At 39.6% G+C, this 21,136-nt stretch overlaps 1 protein-coding gene across 1 annotated transcript; it reads left to right on the top strand.

The window, feature by feature from the left end:
- The first annotated feature begins 221 nt into the window (after positions 1-221).
- Positions 222-3,499, top strand: id4 (inhibitor of DNA binding 4). Its single transcript, XM_062063739.1, has 3 exons — positions 222-758; positions 1,154-1,222; positions 2,419-3,499. The coding sequence occupies exons 1-2, from the start codon at positions 363-365 to the stop codon at positions 1,199-1,201; spliced, it is 444 nt and encodes a 147-aa protein (XP_061919723.1). The 5' UTR covers positions 222-362; the 3' UTR covers positions 1,202-1,222; positions 2,419-3,499.
- Positions 3,500-21,136: the final 17,637 nt, after the last annotated feature.

Raw genomic sequence — 21,136 nt, 5'->3', positions numbered from 1 at the left:
ACTTCCGGGTTTGTTGAGTCTCGTCGTGTGAAAACGCTCAATTTAAAAAAAACGAACCACACTTTAGACACCCTTGCTCAATAATTACTAACTATTTTACCCGCTGATTAATATTTTATTACAGGTACATTAAAATACGCTGAAATGACAGACACGCCTTTGGTCGCCCCAGTGTGGTCAGTGCAGACTTGGCGCCTCCCCTCTCCTCTATAAAAGTGCACAATCTACTCCTTGGGAGCACTCGCTGCCTGATCCTCATCACGCCACAAACGGGATGTGGACGCACTAAAATCGCATCCCTTCGAAAATATTTTGAGTAGTGCAATATATCTCCATTATTTTATTTTTATTTTAAATCCGCGATGAAGGCTGTTCCTCCTGTCCGCTCCCCGGACTCCTCCTCCTCCTCCTCCTCCCCCGGCGGCGGCTGGGAGCTCTCCCTCCAACATTTACCCAAGCAGGGCTTCCACGTCGCCCGGTCCAAGATGGAGGAGGAGGACCGCTGCTGCCTGCAGTACGACATGAACGACTGCTACAGCCGACTGAAGCGCCTGGTGCCCACCATACCGCAGGATAAGAAAGTCAGCAAAGTGGAGATCCTCCAGCATGTCATCGACTACATCCTGGACCTGCAGCTGGCCCTGGAGACGCACCCATCTCTGCACAAACAAGCGCCTCAGTGGACCGGAACCTGCGCTCCTCCGGCGTCCAACCCCAGCCGAACGCCGCTCACAGTCCTCAACACCGACCGCCACCAGGTACCGTTTGTTTACTATATTGATATTATGATGTCATTATCGCACTGTGCAGACAAAGCCTGGTGTCACGTGTCCTGCCTTATGATAGCGGATTTTAGTGCAAAATGCAACAACCCCGCATGTTTTCCATAAACCATATTTTGCACTTGATTGCGGTCTTTATGATTTGCATGACAATAATAATGATGGCGTGTGTGTCAGAGGCCCATCCTGCTGCTCAAGTGCCCCAGCCTGCAGTCTCCTCTGCACAAAAAGGGTCACTTTCTTATTCAGTAGGACAGAAAAAAAAGGGGGGGGGGATTTTGTCCTTTGTTTATGTATTATATGGAATTGTGAATTATTAATCACATGCATTGGACATGATTTTTTTTTTCCTTTTTAACCTTTTTCTTCAGAGAACGTCGATTGTCAAAAAGCCAGAGGACTCGATTTTGTGCCGCTGAGACATTATAAGCACCGCATTGGTAAGTTGTGTTTTTGTATTTATTAGTGAAACTATAATGACACCAATAAGAGTGTAAATATAGGCCAGCGGGTGTCAAGACGAATCATTTAGAAACATGAGAGGCAGGTGTGCTTTGTGCAAACGTCACTTGGGCCTTTTTTTAATTGCATGGAACTAGTGTGTGATGGTATAGGACAGGGGTGTCCAAAGTGCGGCCCCGGGGGGGCCATTTGCGGCCTGCAGCTAATTTTGTAAAGGCCCATGGCACATTTTGTAAATACTATTAGATAGGCTCCAGCGACCCCAAAAGGGACAAGAGGTAGACAAATGGATGGATGGATGGATATCACAAAAAAACATAGTGGAAGAAAAGAGCAAACAAGGTGTAATGTGACAAATAAATTGTTGCAGTATTGACACTAATAACACAAAGCTGTTTTTTTTACTTTCAAACTGTCATTGCTATAAAAAAAAAATAATAATAAAAACAAATAATCAACAGATAGAGCTGAAGTTGAACGAGTAGTTTAAGTGTTGAAAGTAAAAATAATATAATTTGATATATGACTTATTTTTAACACTTTTGTGATTGGGGGCTTTTGTATCCCCAATACCTTAAGTCAGATTTTTTTGTTTAAAAAAAAAGAGTCAAAAGCAATGTTGTTATAATGTATTTACCTACTAAAGGCTCCAATTACTTCACATCAAATCTATCACATATTATGTGTTTTTGCCTTAAAACTGGGGGAGGGGAAGGGCATAAAACATAAAAAATAAAAAGTAATGTTAACATATAGAGCTGTGGTTGATCTATAGATATTTGGCTTTAAAAGTTAAAAAAAATATATATCTGACAAGTAATACCTGACTACCACTATATTGACTGAGACCCTTTTGGGTCGGCGGGACCTTTAATGTTGACCAACATTGAAGTTGAGAGGAGCCTTGATAGTTACAATAAATATTGTATTGGTTTTGAAAATAAAAAATACCAAAATGGCCCCCCACGCGGCCCTCAGTGGAAAAGGTTTGGACACCCTGGTGTAGAATAAAAGTCTGTTAAAGAGGCCGCCAGTCGTCTGTGCTGCTGTGTGGATGTTCGTCCTGGTGTGTGTTGGCTTGTCGGTCAAGCTCTTGTTTTGTTGGCGGCGCCGGTCAGTCTGGAGAGCTGTGCAGCTCACCCCACCCCATCCACTCTATTTATCCCCTCCACAGGTGTGCGGGCTGCTCAGAGCCGCTCCAAAAGCCAGCAAAGCTTCGCCAGGGACTCACGGCTGACTGGAGGCACAATCACAACCGAATTTGGAAAACCACTGGAAGGAACTAAACTCGCATATAATGAACATTTTCTGTTCCGCAGAGCATGGAATTTGCATAAGACCCCTCTATCAACCCCATAATTGTCATATCAGTTCGGTTCTTTTGGTAATGACAGTCTGGAGTCACCATATTGAAACATTCTTGTTTGTGCTTAAAGAAAAAAGTGGGTCCAGTTTAAAGCTTTACTAAATTTGTACATTTCTTGTGGACATCTATTGTTTAAAATAGATGATGTGTGTTGGGATCTTTAAACTATTTGAAGGACAATTAAATTCGAGTGTACATAAAGAGAAATAAATGATCTATGGGATTAAAAAAATAAGCTAATTGAATACATATATGCTTGGAATAGACTATTGTAATTATTAAGATATTTTTATTAAAAACAATTTTGTGGTTTTGTAAATATTGTGTTTCCACTTGGAAGTCTTTAATGTGTTTTTTTGTCCTCACACACTGATATCGTTTTTTCAAAGGGTTTAATATGTAGCATGTCGGGCTCATGGAAGAGTTGTCAAATGTGCACTGAAGCAGGCCTCACTTTGTAGATAGTTCATTTGCTCACTTGTTTTTTTATACTCGTTAACTATGGCTCTGACCCTTTTGGGGCAATAGGCTGCTTCATGTTGTTGTTTATTTTTGAAGTAAAAACAGGCTTGATTTCATTATGTTACAATGCACTGTTCTAAAAAAAAAAATCCAGAATACGCAGCACTTCTTACAATGTAATATCTTAAAAATGCATCTCTGGCATCTTGACAGGTTTGTTGGCGAACAAAAAAGCGATTCCAGCCGACCTAAAGTTCACTCAAAGAATAACGAGCCTTTATTTTTCATGACATTGAACACCGAATTTACCTCACCATCCTCCTGCCAGAGTGAGAGGGCGCATGTACATGAGTGTCAGCTGCACTGTTCCGAGTCATCTTCACTGGCTTGTGAGGAGAAAACAATTAAAGTTTGCAGGAATAAAACATTTGTCGTCTTTTGTCTTTGTTTGCTGTACAAGTACTCATAAATGAGACCTGATAGTTTTTTAAGAATGTTTTCTGAAAAGTACAATATTGGTCTGAACTGCACTTTTATTTTGAATTGTGTCTTATCTTTCACAATATTTATGTAAGACAAGCACACGTTTTTTCCTGTATTTTATGCATTCTATCTCGTAAATAAACGCTAGCAAGAGTCAGCCAACACAGAGGTAATGAGATTTGCTCTATTCCACCAATAGAGCGCTCTAAAAAACATCCATCAACATTTTGATGTTAAGTATATATTTAATGTGGTAACAGGCACATTCATAACATGTAATATTTACGTATGTTGCTCATTTTAAGCAAACGACGAAGCATTAATTTCACGGACACATCACAACGTTCGCTATGTTCTTCAACAACAATTTATATTATTAATCTACCATGAATTGATTAACGTGGACCCCGACTTAAACAAGTTGAAAAACTTATTCGGTTGTTACCATTTAGTGGTCAATTGTACGGAATATGTACTGTACTGTGCAATCTACTAATAAACGTTTCAATCAATCAATCATGGCAGACTTAATGAGAGCCAACAGTGACTACTTTGGGAAATATGATGATCCAGAACTTTATCTTTTTTTGAGCCTGAATATAAGGAGGATGAACTACAAGTTTAGAAGCTGAATGATAAGCAGATCCAGCAAGTAGCAAAATTGCTAAGTGCTTAACAAAAATATAAACCCAATGAACTTAACGAAACAATCACTTACTGTACAATGTCTGCTCGCACTGGGGTGCCAACTGATGGGATGCTTATATCTTCCCGTTTAGATGAAAAAATAATCATAGTCCACACGAATGTGGACGGGATCTCCGGGTCTAAGTTGAATGTCGAAGTTGACCAACTTCTCGGTTTATGGCCACAACCTTCTATCATACAAGTAAGAGGCATGATTTCTAATCTAGAATTAACTTTTACCAACTCAGAGGCGATGCAGCAGCTCACCGGCTCAATATGTCATTAACTGTATAAGCTGCAATTTGACAACCTCTGAGGAAGGCAACAGTTGTAGCCAAAAACCGTCAAGTACAGAAGTAAACACACAGAATAACAAGCACACATACACATACTGTACATATACAAGTACATATGCACACATACACTCATGCACATAATCACGTTTCATCAAACATATATTAACGTTGTTGCCCTAGGGTAAACTGGGTATAACACATGGCACACTGACAAAGCTTAACCTATTGTTACTATAACAATCTACAAGGTTAAGGTTGCTTCTCTTTCTTCCCCTCCATTTTTCTGCATTCTTTCGTATCTCAAGTTATCATTACGTATATGTATTGTTGCATTTGAACAATTGTATTGTTGATAATAAAGGTAAAGTACTGGTATTGTTTATTATCAATAGCACTATTTCTATTGGTATTCATATTGCTCCATTTTTAGTGTAATAATGCTCATTGTCATTTCTGTATTTTAAAAAAAAAAAATTTCGCTAACTGCTTATTTGCTATTACTTTTGCCATCATATTTGTACATGTCGTATTTGCTGATGTTGCTCTGTTGTTGTTGTTGTTGTTGTTGTGTTTGCTGTTGTTGTTTTTGTCTCTCTGTCTAATCCCCCTCTTGTCCCCACAATTCCCCCCTCTGTCTTCCTTTTTCTCTCTTTCTATCCCCTCAAAAAAAAAAAAAAAAAAAAAAAAAGAATAACAACGTGCATAATTTTCGGATTAACCTCTTGAGAACCAGCGTCCACTGCAGTGGACATTTGTGCTTTGCATAACTGAGAGAACAAACACAAACGTCCACTGCAGTGGACATTTGTGCTTTGCATAACTGAGAAAACAAACACAAACGTCCACTGCAGAGGACGTCGGCTTTAGGAGGAAATACAGAACCAGCGCCCTCTGCAGTGGACATTTTTGTGTCGCTTTATGAGGTCAGACACAAATGTCCACTGCAGAGGACGCAGGCTTTAGGAGGTTAACTGCATGAGCTAATTACCTCTCAGTGATCACGGCGCCGCTAAAAGTAGTTCCTCCGTGTAAGCACTAACAATAACAATATTGATAAAACTTGGTTAATATTCAGGTCTTTGGATGGTTTTTAGAGGGCTGCATTGTCAGTCACCTGGTACTTGCCGTATATACAGATTGAAAAGCATAAAAAAAAGAAGGACGTGTGCTTGTCTTACATAGGGATTGTTAATAATCGGCAAAATTCCAAAAAAAGTGCAGTTCTCCTGTAAGAGGCCAGAGGGACTTTGTTATACTACCAAAAAGGTGACATAACATACAAATGTGTTAGAGTTCCCTATGGGTACCTGCTGCATTAAAAATGTGTTTAGCTGATAGTCACGGCCGTTGTGCCGTTAGGCAAGACACTTCAGCCACCTTGCTCCCAGTGCCGCTCACACTGGTGTATGAATGTGAATGAATGTTTGGTGGCGGTCGGGGGTGGGGGGGGGTTAGTTGCAAATTGGCAGCCACGCTTCCATCAGCCTACCCAGGGCAATTAATGTGTGACTGTGGAGTGAAGGAATGTTGGCTTCTCAGTTTTCTGTGAAGCACTTTGAGTGTCTCCACATCCATCCATCCATCCATTTTCTACATATAAATACAAAATCTATATACATCTAATCCATTATTATTACTATTTTAGTAGTAGTATTTTAAATATATCATACTAACAGTAGCATAATTATTGTTAAGGCATTTAGAGCCTGGCCCTGCGATGAGGTGGCGACTTGTCCAGGGTGTACCCCGCCTTCCGCCCGAATGCAGCTGAGATAGGCTCCAGCACCCCCCGACACCCCAAAAGGGACAAGCGGTAGAGAATGGATGGGCATTCAGAGCCATTATTAATATTAATATTGGTTTCTGCCATCATCTCTACAATGTCAAATTTACCAGGATTTAACAGTATTTTTTTCCCAGTAAAATACTATAATCAAAATTTACTGTAACATTACAACAAATACCTGTAAAAATTACAATATCCCTATACTTCACAGCAATTGACTGTTATTTCGCTGTAAAATACTGTGATGATAGTCCTCTGTAATATCACAACAAATTACTGTAATTTCAAACTGATTTGTCTCCTAAGGTGCTCCGTAGAGAAATGTTGCACACAGCATATGGCGTTTTTTTTTTGTGATTAACTATACAATTACAATTGTAAAGTTAATGTTATTTCTTATGTAATTAACTATACAATTACAGTTGTAAAGTTAAAGCATTTCCAGTAGCTGTAACATTATGGAAATTAACCGTAAAATCACAGTCCTGCAGTTACAGTAAATTACTGTAAAGATATTTCACAATAAATTGTAAATATTACAGTGAAAGTAATGCAATTACTAGCCAGTAATGTGCTAGGATTTTACAATGCACGGTGTATTATATTATATTGTGTTCATCATTTTAACATGATTTGTTTTAGTATCAATTCTATAATTTCATAGTTTACTTATTGGGGAGATTTGAGCTTTTTGTCTGTTATTTAACTATAATCATTCTGGCACTATCAGCTATTTAAGATGTTCCTGCTATGTAAGCACTTTGGGCTGTATAAGGGGAAGGACTTATACTTATTTTAATTTAACTTGAATTGATAAGGTACACAAATGAATGCATACAGATATGTCTCTCATAAAGATACACACTCTGCGATAAGAATTGTACCCTTTTAGGTACACGCTGGTACCGTTATTATTGAGAAAAAATGAGTCCAAAGAGGAAGGTGTGGTAAAATACCAGTTTAATCCCAGATCCTTTTTTTTTGTATACAAAAATGCTTGAAAGCGGTTGTTTATTAGTTCGTTATAAAGTTGTGTGTGAGTTGTGTAGTCCTCTGTCCTCTGTTGTCCTCCGTGTTTTTTTATTTTTGTATATACATTTTGATTTCTATTTACTGTTTTAATTGTTTTTTCCCTTTAAAATTGTTTTTATTCATATTTATTTTTATATTGTTTTTTTATTGGTTCTATATTTATTTATTTTTTGTTTTTATTCAGTCATTGGTGGAGCTAAGGATAATATTTGATTATTGTTTTTAATATTGTTTTTAATATTGTTGTGCAGCACTTTGGAAACATGTTGGTTGTTTAAATGTGCTATATAAATAAAGTGGATTGGATTGGATGAAGAAAATAATCAATTTTCAGACTATTCAAAACCTATGATGGCCGATGAAGGCAAACACACAGCCACGTCCTGGCTCTGCAATTAAGGCAATGATTCAAAAACACACAAACAATATAAAAGACATGAAATGGGTAAATGCTGCAAATTCAAAGTGCTTCGTTGTCACTTGAACGTTGCATGATCCAAAAACAAACACTAAAGAAAATGTTGCAAATGCTCTCTGAAAAGCTATTTTCATGGCTAACTTTTTCGTGTTGTCCCGCATTTCATTTGTGTGTGTGTGTGTCGTGTTGATGCTTGTGTGTCTTTGTGACTGCAGCAGTTCACTTTCCTGTTGTGTTGTCTTTTAGCTTTTTAAAGAACAATGTACACATCATTTCTGTGTGGAGCACTCAGACGTTGCTGCACGTTTGCCTGCCTATCTGTTGTGGAATTTATATACAATACAGCCTTCTTTCCTCACTGTGTTTATTAAAAGGGATACAATATTACACACATTTGCATAAAGGCAAATATTGACTTTAATGATAATACTGTAGCCTTTGTCTTGTATAAATTGTGTTTTTAATTAAACTGGTCCCAATGGTACCCTGGTAGCTTGTTTCTAAAGTGGAAGATAGCCTTACGTCTTTACTGCTTATGTTTTTTTAGGGCTGTCAAAAATATTGAGTTAACTCATGTGATTATTAATCACAAAAAGATTTCACATTATGAATCAATGCAGATTAATCATGTGACAGTTGTTATACGGTCAGTGTGCATATATGTACATTTATTGTGCCTAAATGTATAAATTGATTGTGCATAGATATATCGATTTATTTTGCATAGATAAGTACATGTATTGTGCAGAGATAAGTACATGTATTGTGCATAGATAAACACATGTATTGTGCATAGATAAGTACATTTATTGTGCATATATAAGTACATGTATTTTGCATAGATAAGTACATGTATTGTGCATAGATAAATACATTTATTGTGCATAGATAAGTACATGTATTGTGCAGAGATAAGTACATGTATTGTGCATAGATAAACACATTTATTGTGCATCGATAAGTACATTTATTGTGCATAGATAAGTACATGTATTATGCAGAGATAAGTACATGTATTGTGCATTGATAAATACATTTATTATGCACAGATAAGTACATTTATAAGTATGTTTAACGTGCATAGATAAGTACATGTATTGTGCATAGATATGTACATGTATTGTGCATAGATAAGTACATGTATTGTGCATAAATAAATACATTTATTGTGCATAGACGATAAGTACATTTATTGTGCAGAGATAAGTACATGTATTGTGCATAGATAAGTATCAATCAATCAATCAATCAATGTTTATTTATATAGCCCTAAATCACAAGTGTCTCAAAGGGCTGTACAAGCCACAACGACATCCTCGGTACAGAGCCCACATACGGGCAAGGAAAAACTCACCCCAGTGGGACGTCGGTGAATGACTATGAGAAACCCCGTAACCCCCCCCCCCCCCCCCCCCTCTAGGGGAGACCGAAAGCAATGGATGTCGAGTGGGTCTGACATAACATGTATTGTGCATAGATATATAGATTTATTTTGCATCGATAAGTACATGTATTGTGCAGAGATAAGTACATGTATTGTGCATAGATAAACACATGTATTGTGCATAGATAAGTACATTTATTGTGCATAGATAAGTACATGTATTTTGCATAGATAAATACATTTATTGTGCATAGATAAGTACATTTATTGTGCATAGATAAGTACATGTATTATGCAGAGATAAGTACATGTGTTGTGCATTGATAAATACATTTATTATGCACAGATAAGTACATTTACAAGTATGTTTAACGTGCATAGATAAGTACATGTATTGTGCATAGATAAGTACATGTATTGTGCATAGATAAATACCTTTATTGTGCATAGACGATAAGTACATTTATTGTGCAGAGATAAGTACATGTATTGTGCATAGATAAGTACATGTATTGTGCACAGATAAACACATTTATTGTGCATAGATAAGTTCATTTATCGTGCATAGATAAGTACATTTATTGTGAAGAGATAAGTACATGTATTGTGCATAGATAAGTAAATTTATTGTGCATAGATAAATACATGTATTGTGCAGAGATAAGTACATGTATTGTGCATAGATAAATACATTTACTGTGCATAGATAAGTGCATGTATTGTGTAGAGTTAAGTACATGTATTGTGCATAGATAAGTACATGTATTGTGCATAGATAAATACATTTATTGTGCATAGACGATAAGTACATTTATTGTGCAGAGATAAGTACATGTATTGTGCATAGATAAGTACATTTATTGTGCATAGATAAGTACATGTATCGTGCATAGATAAACACATTTATTGTGCATAGATAAGTAAATGTATTGTGCATAGATAAGTACATGTATTGTACAGAGATAAGTACAAGTGTTGTGCATATATAAATACATTTATTATGCACAGATAAGTACATTTATGGAAGCTCACCCGCTGTCATGTCTGTGTTCATGTTTTTGTTTGGCCATGTGCTGTTTTGTTTTTTGGACACTTCCTTAGTTCCTGGTTTCACTTCCTGGTTTTGTTTGTCACCATAGCAACCATTAGTTTCACCTGTTCCACGTTTGGACTCACACACACCTGTCTCACGTTTTCACAGTCATGTCATGCACCTGTTCACAGTTAGTCACGCACCTGTTTTCACTTTTCATGTCACTATATAGGCTTTTCTGTTTCTGTTGTTCGTCCTGGCGACATCACCCATTCATGCCATGTCCACAGTTCCTTGTCACGTTAGTTCTTGTTTCATCTCTTGTCACGTAAGTTTTTGTTTGTTTAATGTTCATAGTTCTCCGCCATTGTGCGCGCTTTTTGTTTTCCTAGTCAAGTTTTTTACCTCCTCTGTGAGCGCCTTTTGTTTGTACCTTTTGTTTGAGTTTATAGTTATAATTAAACTATGTCTTTACCTGCACGCCACGTCCGTTCCAATTCTTTTGCACCACGGGAGAGCAAACCACGCCAAAGACCTAGTTATGACAGATGTCGCCAGCATAAGAGCTCTCCCGCAAAAAATTTGGACAATTTTGACAAAGGAACGTGGGAGGTCCTGCGCGCCATGGAAGCCGAGACACTCCGCCATTCCCCCATGGAGCGCAGGGATCTCATGTGGGGTCCGACCGGCAAACTGGTGCCGATCAGCTCCCTTTGGCCCGGGGACGTTGGCACGTCATCCCTGTCCCGGAAGCGGCGCTCCAGACCGAGGACGTCAGGGAAGGTGAGCGGACAGCACGCTGCGCTCCTGCAGGCTCTTCCCCCTCCGGGCGGAAATGGAAATCAGCCAGCCTGGCAGCTCAAGGAGCACTCCACAGACCTGGAGATTGTTTTCCCAAATTCTTTACCGGTTCAATCCAAGCCACCCAAATTCCATGCCCCGCCCCCCAGGACTCATGCCACGCCCAAATCAGACTTTTTTTTTTCACCCACAAAAGCCCAGGTGGGGGGGAGAGAAAGACATTTTGGACAATTTAGAGGGGAGGATTCTGCCCTCCTCCTGAACCCCCTCCGCCCACCCCAAAAGACGGTTCCAGACCGCGGGGAGCGCGTCTGGTATCCGCTCCTTGAGGGGGGGGCTAGGGCTGGGAATTGTTCAGGTGGGGTGGCTCAGCATCGTCACGCCAAGCCACAGCCTCCAGCACGACCACAACCACCTGTCTTTCGACCTGCCAAGCCACAGCCACCAGCACGACCCCCACCACCAGTCTTTCGTCACGCCAAGACACAGCCTCCAGCACGACCCCCACCACCTGTCTTTCGACCTGCCAAGCCACAGCCACCAGCACGGCCGCCACCACCAGTTTTTCGACCATGCCAAGATCCACCTGCTCCACGCCCAGCTCCACGCCAAGCGCCACCAGTACCTGCTCCACGCCAAGCGCCACCAATACCTGCTCCACGCCAAGCGCCACCAGTACCTGCTCCACGCCAAGCGCCGCCAGTCGCAGCTTCACGACGCCAAGTGCCGCCAGTCGCAGCCCCACGCCGCCAAGTGCCGCCCGTGGCTGCCCCACGCCGCCAAGTGCCGCCCGTGGCTGCCCCACGCCGCCAAGTGCCGCCCGTGGCTGCCCCACGCCGCCAAGTGCCGCCCGTGGCTGCCCCACGCCGCCAAGTGCCGCCCGTGGCTGCCCCACGCCGCCAAGTGCCGCCCGTGGCTGTCCCACGCCAAGACCAAAGCCAAGACCAAGACCCGCCAAGTGACCAAGACCAAGACCCGCCAAGTGACCAAGACCAAGACCCGCCAAGTGACCAAGACCAAGACCCGCCAAGTGACCCAAACCAAGACCAAGTCCAAGCACAGCCACACCAAGACCAAGTCCAAGACCAACTACGCCAAGACCAAGACCAACCACGCCGAGTCCAAGACCAAGACCAACCACGCCAAGTCCAAGACCAAGACCAACCACGCCAAGACCAAGTCCAAGACCAAGACCCAGACCCTCGCCAAGACCAAGACCAAGACCCATGCCAAGACCAAGACCCTCGTCAAGACCCGCCACGCCAAGCTTCGCCGCCTGACGCACCACGCCAAGCTTCGCCGCCTGACGCACCACGCCAAGCTTCGCCGCCTGACGCACCACGCCAAGCTTCGCCGCCTGACGCACCACGCCAAGCTTCGCCGCCTGCCACGACAACGCGCCCACCTCCTCGTCGGCCAAGGATGTGGCCTTTCCATGGGCGTCCGCCACGCCAGGTGCGCCGACCTCCTCGTCTGCCACGAATGTGGCCATTCCCAGGTCGCCCACCTCGTCAGGTTCAGCGGCGGTCTACCCGCCGCCGCCACCTGACTCTGCCCCGGTGGATTCGGGGACACCTGGTCTGGCGACCCACCGCCATGTCCCCCTCCCCCCCTCCCATGACTCTTGATCCTGTTTTTTGTTTTTGGCCATCTGGGATCTGTCCGTAAGGGGGGGGTTCTGTCATGTCTGTGTTCATGTTTTTGTTTGGCCATGTGCTGTTTTGTTTTTTGGACACTTCCTTAGTTCCTGGTTTCACTTCCTGGTTTTGTTTGTCACCATAGCAACCATTAGTTTCACCTGTTCCACGTTTGGACTCACACACACCTGTCTCACGTTTTCACAGTCATGTCATGCACCTGTTCACAGTTAGTCACGCACCTGTTTTCACTTATCATGTCACTATATAGGCTTTTCTGTTTCTGTTGTTCGTCCTGGCGACATCACCCATTCATGCCATGTCCACAGTTCCTTGTCACGTTAGTTCTTGTTTCATCTCTTGTCACGTAAGTTTTTGTTTGTTTAATGTTCATAGTTCTCCGCCATTGTGCGCGCTTTTTGTTTTCCTAGTCAAGTTTTTTACCTCCTCTGTGAGCGCCTTTTGTTTGTACCTTTTGTTTGAGTTTATAGTTATAATTAAACTATGTCTTTACCTGCACGCCACGTCCGTTCCAATTCTTTTGCACCACGGGAGAGCAAACCACGCCAAAGACCTAGTTATGACACCCGCTGCTCCTGAAAATGAAAGGAACCCTCTCCAAAGATATCATTGCTTGGTGTGGTCAGCCTGCAGCAGTTGATTGACTGAGGCAGCTGTCAGTCCATTTTTGCGATCACTACCTCTATAGCATCCATCCATTTTCTACCGCTTGTCCCTTTTTGGGCTCGCGGGGGGGCTGGACCCTATCCCAAATCTTCTTGAATTGTGGTACGAGACCGGGGGGGTCGCTTGTGATTATCATGCTTTAAACCCCTCTTTGAAAAGCTGTCCACTACAAAACATGCTCATTGGAGCCATTAATCGTGACTTCTTCATTTTGATTAAAAATAAATAAAAAAAATCAGCACAAATTGTTTTATTAAATGTTGTTTTGTAGGTTAAAGTGTTGTATTTATTTGTGCTCCTCAGTTTATGCTCCTGATCAATTTTATTGTATTATTTCTATATTAAGTTTATAAAATTAATTTTTTCAGTTTCAAATGGCTCAAAAAATGGTATAGTTTATATACCTGTTTTTTACATTTTAGGCAAATTGGTGCACTTAAAATATTTTCTGTTACAGACTAAAAAACGATGTTAGTAAAGTTATTCTCTGTCGTAAATTGATCTATATTTCTTTATTTTTCCTTGTTTTGTTTTCTGATACTAAAGATACGATACTTACGGTATAACACATTTATACACAAATGACAGTGTTTATAGTCGTGGCGGAGAGAGGGGTGTGGAATGTTTTCTTCCTCCTCAGGGGGTCATAACATCAAATAATTGAGAAGCACTGCTCTGTAGTATTCAGCTGTGTCCACCAACTCAAGCATGCAAAACATTCAAATCAAGAAGTGTTACTTAGCGTAGAACTAAAGCAGAATTAGAACACAAGCATGCAGATAAAAGGCCCAACCAGCATGTAAACATTAACTAAGCACAGCACGATAGTTTTCACCACAGACAGTAAAGGCACAGCACTCAGTATGACGTCTATAGTGTGTTGGATCAAGGTAATTAGAATTTAAATACATATATATATACACACAACATTTTAGCCACAAAGCTGCCCTTTTTTTCCAAAAAATATCTAAGGCCATTTTATTTTCTACAGTGCATTCCTGTACACGGAAACACCGTACCACTGTTAATGTTATGGTTCATTTCGAGTGACTAAGCTGCCAGTTTTTCATACAGTAAAATGCACTTAATTTTTTTATTTTTAAGAGTGTACCCTTGCCGATATGCTATCAATGATTGTGAAAATGTAATTAATTCATTATTAATAAGATGACGCATTCATGACACCCACTGTGGCGTAAAAAAAATGAAACCTTTATAGCAATTTAAGGAAACACGAAGCTGTTAAATTTGTTGGCACGATAAACAAATGTAATTATTTTGTTCCTTTACACACCCTAAAAAATTACCATGATTTCACCGCATTTTGCAGTTTGTTTGTTTTTTACAGTTAAATGCTAATCAAAAATGTACTGTAACATTACAACCCATGACTGTAAAAAAAATAAGATACCCTCACATTTCACAGCAATCAAGTGTTATTTCACAGTAATATATTGTTATCATAGTCATATCACAACAAATTACCGGCACTGTACATTCAAACTGATTTGCACACTCTTGCACAGAAGGTGGTGATTAAAACGAGAGCGTAATTAATAATAATAATGAAAAACTATTGTGAAGTTAGAGCATGTAGTTGTAACTTTATTGCAGTTAAATGTAAAACCAAAGCTCCCGCAGTTACAGTAAATGACTGTAAAGATATTTCACAATAAAATACCGTACATGTTACCGTGATAGTAATGCAATTATTAGCCAGTAATATGCTGTGAATTTACAATGAAAATGTTCACAGTAATGTAATGTAATGTAAAAATAGATGAAAGCTATTTGGAATGATTGTGAATTATGAAGGGCAGCACTTTGGTCATGTGATCAGCATACACTATACGTTATTATTTGTTGTTGTTGTTGTTGTCGCCACAACATACCTGTGGAATGTGGATTCATGGATTGATCGTTTATCCAGCCTAGCTGGGGATGCCACACACACCTTTCAGGTACGGCTCTTTGCATCTGCAGGCAAGGCCTCTGCAAACTCGTGTTGTGAGAGGCCGGTGTATGACTTTGTAGATCCTCACCTAAAAGTGTGATCCTTGTGATGAGACCATCCACTGCTCAATTCAAGCAAACATTATATTTTTTTATTTATTTTTTTAAATAATCAGAGATCACAACCTGGACATGAACCCATGCAGGTAACGCAATAACTCATCTAACTTGACGAGCTTCTGTTTCATGCTATTTCACACTTCCTGGCTTTGATTAATTATATGCAGAATCACCCAAAATGTTCTCTGTATTATTATAAAAGACAACATCTGCTGCTGCATATTCAAATAGTAGCTAGATGATGTGTAATTACCGTCATGCAGCGCTACATAATGTGCATTTACATTCTTAGCTTTACTAAAGTGTGACTTGAAAAGTGCATCGTTTGTAATTTACGACATTAGAATTTGCAACTGTACTTAAGGTACATACTCTCACCATGACCACAATATTTGGTACTGCATGTTCTATTTGGTTTCAGAACATCCCATCGCAATTATTGGTAAATGGGTTATACCTGTATAGCGCTTTTCTACCTTCAAGGTACTCAAAGCGCTTTGACACTATTTCTACATTCACCCATTCACACACTGATGGCGGGAGCTGCCATGCAAGGCCCTAACCACGACCCATCAGGAGCAAGGGTGAGGTGTCTTGCTCAAGGACACAACGGACGTGACGAGGTTGGTAGAAGGTGGGGGTCGAACAAGGAACCCTCCGGTTGCTGGCACGGCCACTTTCCTCCCAATTGCGCCACGCAGTCCCCAATTCTGCCCCATTAGGAATGTAATAATGTTCTGTTCTTTATTTATTTTAATTCACTGCTGATTTTGTTAATTTACTCTGACAAAGAAAAGACCATGATCATTACCTTATATAGTAGGTTTATTTGAACAGAAATACAGAAAAAAATCACCAAAAACCCAATAAATTAAAAGTAAATAATTATCATGAGACTATTTATCGTATTTTTCGGACTATAAGGCACACTTAAAATTCTTTCATTTTCTCAAAACTCGACAGTGCGCCTTATAACCTGGTGCGCCTATTGTACGGAATAATTTTGGTTGTGCTTACCGACTTTAAAGCTATTTTATTTGGTACATGGGGAAATGATAAGTGTGACCAGTAGATGGCAGTCACACATAAGAGATACGTGTAAACTGCAATATGATGGCAGTGACATATAAGAGATATGTCTAGACTGCAATACGACTCAAGTAAACAACACCAACATTGTATATGCTCCATTGAAAATATAAAACATTACTCATGGCGCTCAAAAATCTATCAAAATGTTTTAGTACGACTTTGATAAGCTATGAAGCCGCACCGCTTAATGGATTGTACTGTGCTTCAACATACGAGTATTATTATGGTGTGTGTATAAGGTAAGACATATTATCTGGCGTTTTGTTTCGCAATATTATGCAAAAGCAACTTTTCTTACCTTCCGGTACCTGCTGATCTGTATTTGGGATCTGCATAAGTCCTGAAAATTAGCACGTGTCCACCTTTATAGTCCGTGCCGATGACGTAGTCGATAAGCTTCTTCTTTTTTCCTATCTTCTTGTTATGGGACATTCATCCTTCGCTGTTGCCATTTCTACTACAAAGTAGTGTAAAGTTTTTACTTATATCTGTCAGTAAACTCGACATGAAAGCGCTAAAACATACCGGTGTAGTGAGTTTACATTATTCACCCAAGGAACTTTAGTTATTAGAGTTCCGGTTGGACGGTTTTTCACGGAACACATTTCCGGTGTTGTTATTGTTATACCAGTGAGCCACGGATGAGGAGATGATGCTCCGTTATTGATTTAAGTAAATTCTGACAGTTAGCTCCATCTTTTGACACTTCTTCCACTCCCGTCCTTGCACGCTACACCGCTACAACAAAGATGACGGGGAGAAGACGCTGTCGAAGGTGAGCCACGTAAATAAGACCGCCCACAAAACGGCGCATCCTGAAGCGACTGTCAGAAAGCGGCTTGACGATGATCTGTAAAACATAATCTATGCAACATTTTGACCAAAGAACCACCATTACATGTTATGTAGACCACAAGGAAGTGTTTTAAATTTTGAAAAAAATAATAATAATATGACTCCGTTAATGCGCCCTATAATAGATATAGATATAGATTTATTGGTCCTCTTGGGGAAATTCATTTTCACTGCCGTACATTTGAACAATAGACATTACACATTACACATCACAAAAACAAAAATAACAAAAAGACATCCTACATGACCAACACACATTTACAGGCTTGTCAGACAGGTCGGCCGGGCCTGCTGTTAAGGGTGGCTATAGCTGCAGGGATAAGGCTTTTCCTGAGGCAGGCCCTCCGTAATTTGATGGTTCTGTATATATATATATGCGCCTTTTGTATAAAAATAGACCTGACTAGACCTGTTCATCGGCAGTGCACCCTACGGTCCGGAAAATACGGTATTTATTTATGTATTTAGTGTATTTGTTTGTTTGATAGTTTGTTTGTATAACACATTGAGCAAAGTGAACGAACAAAAGTGTTACACATTCCTATGCAATGGAAAAGGGGTAGGATTAAAAAAGGCCTGCTCCTTACTATTCCTTTTTGGACATGTTGCAATGCCATATTGTAACTGCATGCATGTTCGAAATGAACTAATACTATAAACCAGTGGTTCTCAAACTTCTTCTCAAACACTTGGCTCTCCAAGTACCACCATAAGGTCCAATGTTAAGAATACAGTAGCGTAGTAGACCTAAGTATTCATTAAAAACAAGGCAGAGGTTTCATCTAACAAGTATATTTCATCATTTTGGCCACGGTAACATTAAACACAGTTTGAAAGGTAACACTGTGTTTGAATTAAGTGGTTATTTGGCGTACCACTAGATTGGGGATCAGCAACCCGCGGCTCTCCCTAGCGACTCTCTGGATTATTTTTAAAAAGGATTGAAAATGTAAAAAGACGGGGGAAAATACATTTAGTTTTTTGTATGGTTTTTGTTTGAGAAGAAACATGACACAACCCTTCCCAATTGTTAGAAAGCCCACAGTTTAATATGTTAGTGTGTATGCGTCACTGATGAGACTATTTGGTGAACATTGTTTTGTCCTACTAATTTCGGCGGTTCTTGAAATCACCATAGTGTGGACTGTGACGCAACAGTTTTGTTTACATGTAAAATCTTCCACTCCTACTTTGTCTCATTTTGTCCACCAAAAGTCTTGTGCAGTGTGTGAATGCAAAAAGGTGTTAATGACTGGTTGGAGTGCTAATCAGGTATATTTGGCTAGTGCATGACTGCAAGCTAATCGATGCTAGCATGCTATTTAGGCTAGCTGTATGTACATATTGTATCCTCATGCCTCATTTGTATGTATATTTGAGCTCATTTAATATCCTTTACTTGTATCCTCTTTGTATATAATTTAGTTTTGCATGTCTCATATGACACATTATCTGTATGTAATATTGGCTGCATTTCAAATAGTTGCTTGTGTGCCATGTTGTTCCAGACCACAGGAAAAGTTACCAAGCTTGCCAAATATTGTAATAAATCTATTAGAAGAAGACCGCCTGCCGTTTTCTTTAACTTGGACACACACATTTATACCTTTGGCCATTAAAAGCCAGTAATTTCCAGTTATCTCACCTTCTGATTAGCCTCTAATTTACTAATCGTTTCTAATATTGTAAACATGTGTAGAATAAATATTAAATTTCAACATTTCTGTCAACAAAGATTTGCTTCAGCCCTTCGACACATAGTCATTTTGATAGTAGGCTATTATAGCTACTATAGACACTTATGTCATGTGTTGCCTTCATTATAAAACTTATACAAGACTTTTAAAGTCGTTTTGATCGTAGGCTATTGTAGCTAATATAGACACTTATGTCATGTGTTGCCTTCATTATAACACTTATATCATCTATTTAATAATACCACCTTAACATTTGACAACCAAACAATTACACAAGGCGACTCGGTAAAGAATCTGGGTATTATCTTCGACCCAACTCTCTCGTTTGAGTCACACATTAAGAGTGTTACTAAAACGGCCTTCTTTCATCTCCGTAATATCGCTAAAATGTGTTCCATTTTGTCCACTAGCGACGCTGAGATCATTATTCATGCGTTCGTTACGTCTCGTCTCGATTACTGTAACGTATTATTTTCGGGCCTCCCTATGTCTAGCATTAAAAGATTACAGTTGGTACAAAATGCGGCTGCTAGACTTTTGACAAGAACAAGAAAGTTTGATCCTATTACGCCTGTACTGGCTCACCTGCACTGGCTTCCTGTGCACTTAAGATGTGACTTTAAGGTTTTAGTACTTACGTATAAAATACTACACGGTCTAGCTCCAGCCTATCTTGCCGATTGTATTGTACCATATGTCCCGGCAAGAAATCTGTGTTCAAAGAACTCCGGCTTATTAGTGATTCCCAGAGCCAAAAAAAAGTCTGCGGGCTATAGAGCGTTTTCTATTCGGGCTCCAGTACTCTGGAATGCCCTCCCGGTAACAGTTAGAGATGCTACCTCAGTAGAAGCATTTAAGTCCCATCTTAAAACTCATTTGTATACTCTAGCCCAGTGGTCCCCAACCACATGACATAAAAGAAATAAAAGAAAAAAAATTTTTTTTTTTTTTTTTAAATCAACATAAAAAACACAATTTATACATTATATATCAATATAAATCAATACAGTCTGCAGGGATACAGTCCGTAAGCACACATGATTGTATTTCTTTATGATAAAAAAAAAAATTTAAAAAATAAATTTAAAAAAATCACTTTTTTTTTTTACGTTTTGGGTTGCCGACCCCTGCACTAGATGGAGCTCCTTTGAATATCACTGCCATAACCCATAAAGGTTATAAATCAATATGGATTTGATTGAATGAAATAAGCATTTGGTCTGCTACCAGTCAGACAGAGTCCTGACTTACGGGGCACACGTGAAGCACCCAAATTGGTCTTATGCCTTCAGCAAGAAGCATGGGTGAGTATTGCTTCCACAAAAAATTGAAGGAATACAAGATAACAAGCAATTACCCTCGCTCTGGAATTCCATGCAAGTTCTAACCTTGTGGGCTATGGATGATTCTGAGAAAGGTGAGAGATCAGTCCAGAATTCCACAGAAGGTGATGTTTATAATGTTCACTTTTTGCCTCCAAGGGCCGAAGTGAAGATGTGCTAATGATCTGCGAGCCAAAAACTGAGGTTTTTACCACACAACATCAAGTGAGGAGTTTAGACCCATACCATTATATATAGATACAGTATATGTCGTTATGAGATGGTCAAATCAAATCAAACTTTATTTATATAGCACTTTTTAAACAATATAGCACTTTCCATACATTGGCAAGTGGCAAACAAAAACATTAATAATAATAATAATAGAAAAAGAGAAGAAAACATACACACAGCATTATTGACATTAACAAAGCAAAAACAAAACATGGCATGGCACTGAGGATTTGAGGAAAAGGGTCACCTTTGAGGCATGTACCCTGGAGAATAACTCAAATTAAAGCCATTTAAAATAATATAGTGTAAAACGTATGCTAAAAAATATATGTAAAAATTGTAATATGAACAATATAAATATCACATGAATAAGTCAATAAAAACATAACATTGAGAGAATAATTGTAGAAATAATAATGATTAAGATAGAAAACAACACAATAAAATGAAAAAAAAAACATATGATTAGTCCATAGTTAGTCTAGGGCAAGGGTGTCAAACTTACAGCCCGAGGGCCAGATCAGGCCCGCGAGCAGGTTTTATCCGG

Source organism: Entelurus aequoreus, linkage group LG11 (genome assembly GCF_033978785.1).
Source record: "Entelurus aequoreus isolate RoL-2023_Sb linkage group LG11, RoL_Eaeq_v1.1, whole genome shotgun sequence".
In the NCBI taxonomy this organism is placed as follows: Eukaryota; Metazoa; Chordata; class Actinopteri; order Syngnathiformes; family Syngnathidae; genus Entelurus; species Entelurus aequoreus.
The sequence above is the reverse complement of the archived record's forward strand: the minus strand, read 5'-3'. Positions and strand labels throughout refer to the sequence as shown.

Coding starts and splice junctions, on each gene's coding strand:
- id4 (XM_062063739.1), top strand. CDS start 363: ATGAAGGCTGTTCCTCCTGTCCGCTCCCCGGACTCCTCCTCCTCCTCC. Junction 759..1,153: donor TCAACACCGACCGCCACCAG/GTACCGTTTGTT, acceptor CTTTTTCTTCAG/AGAACGTCGATTGTCAAAAA.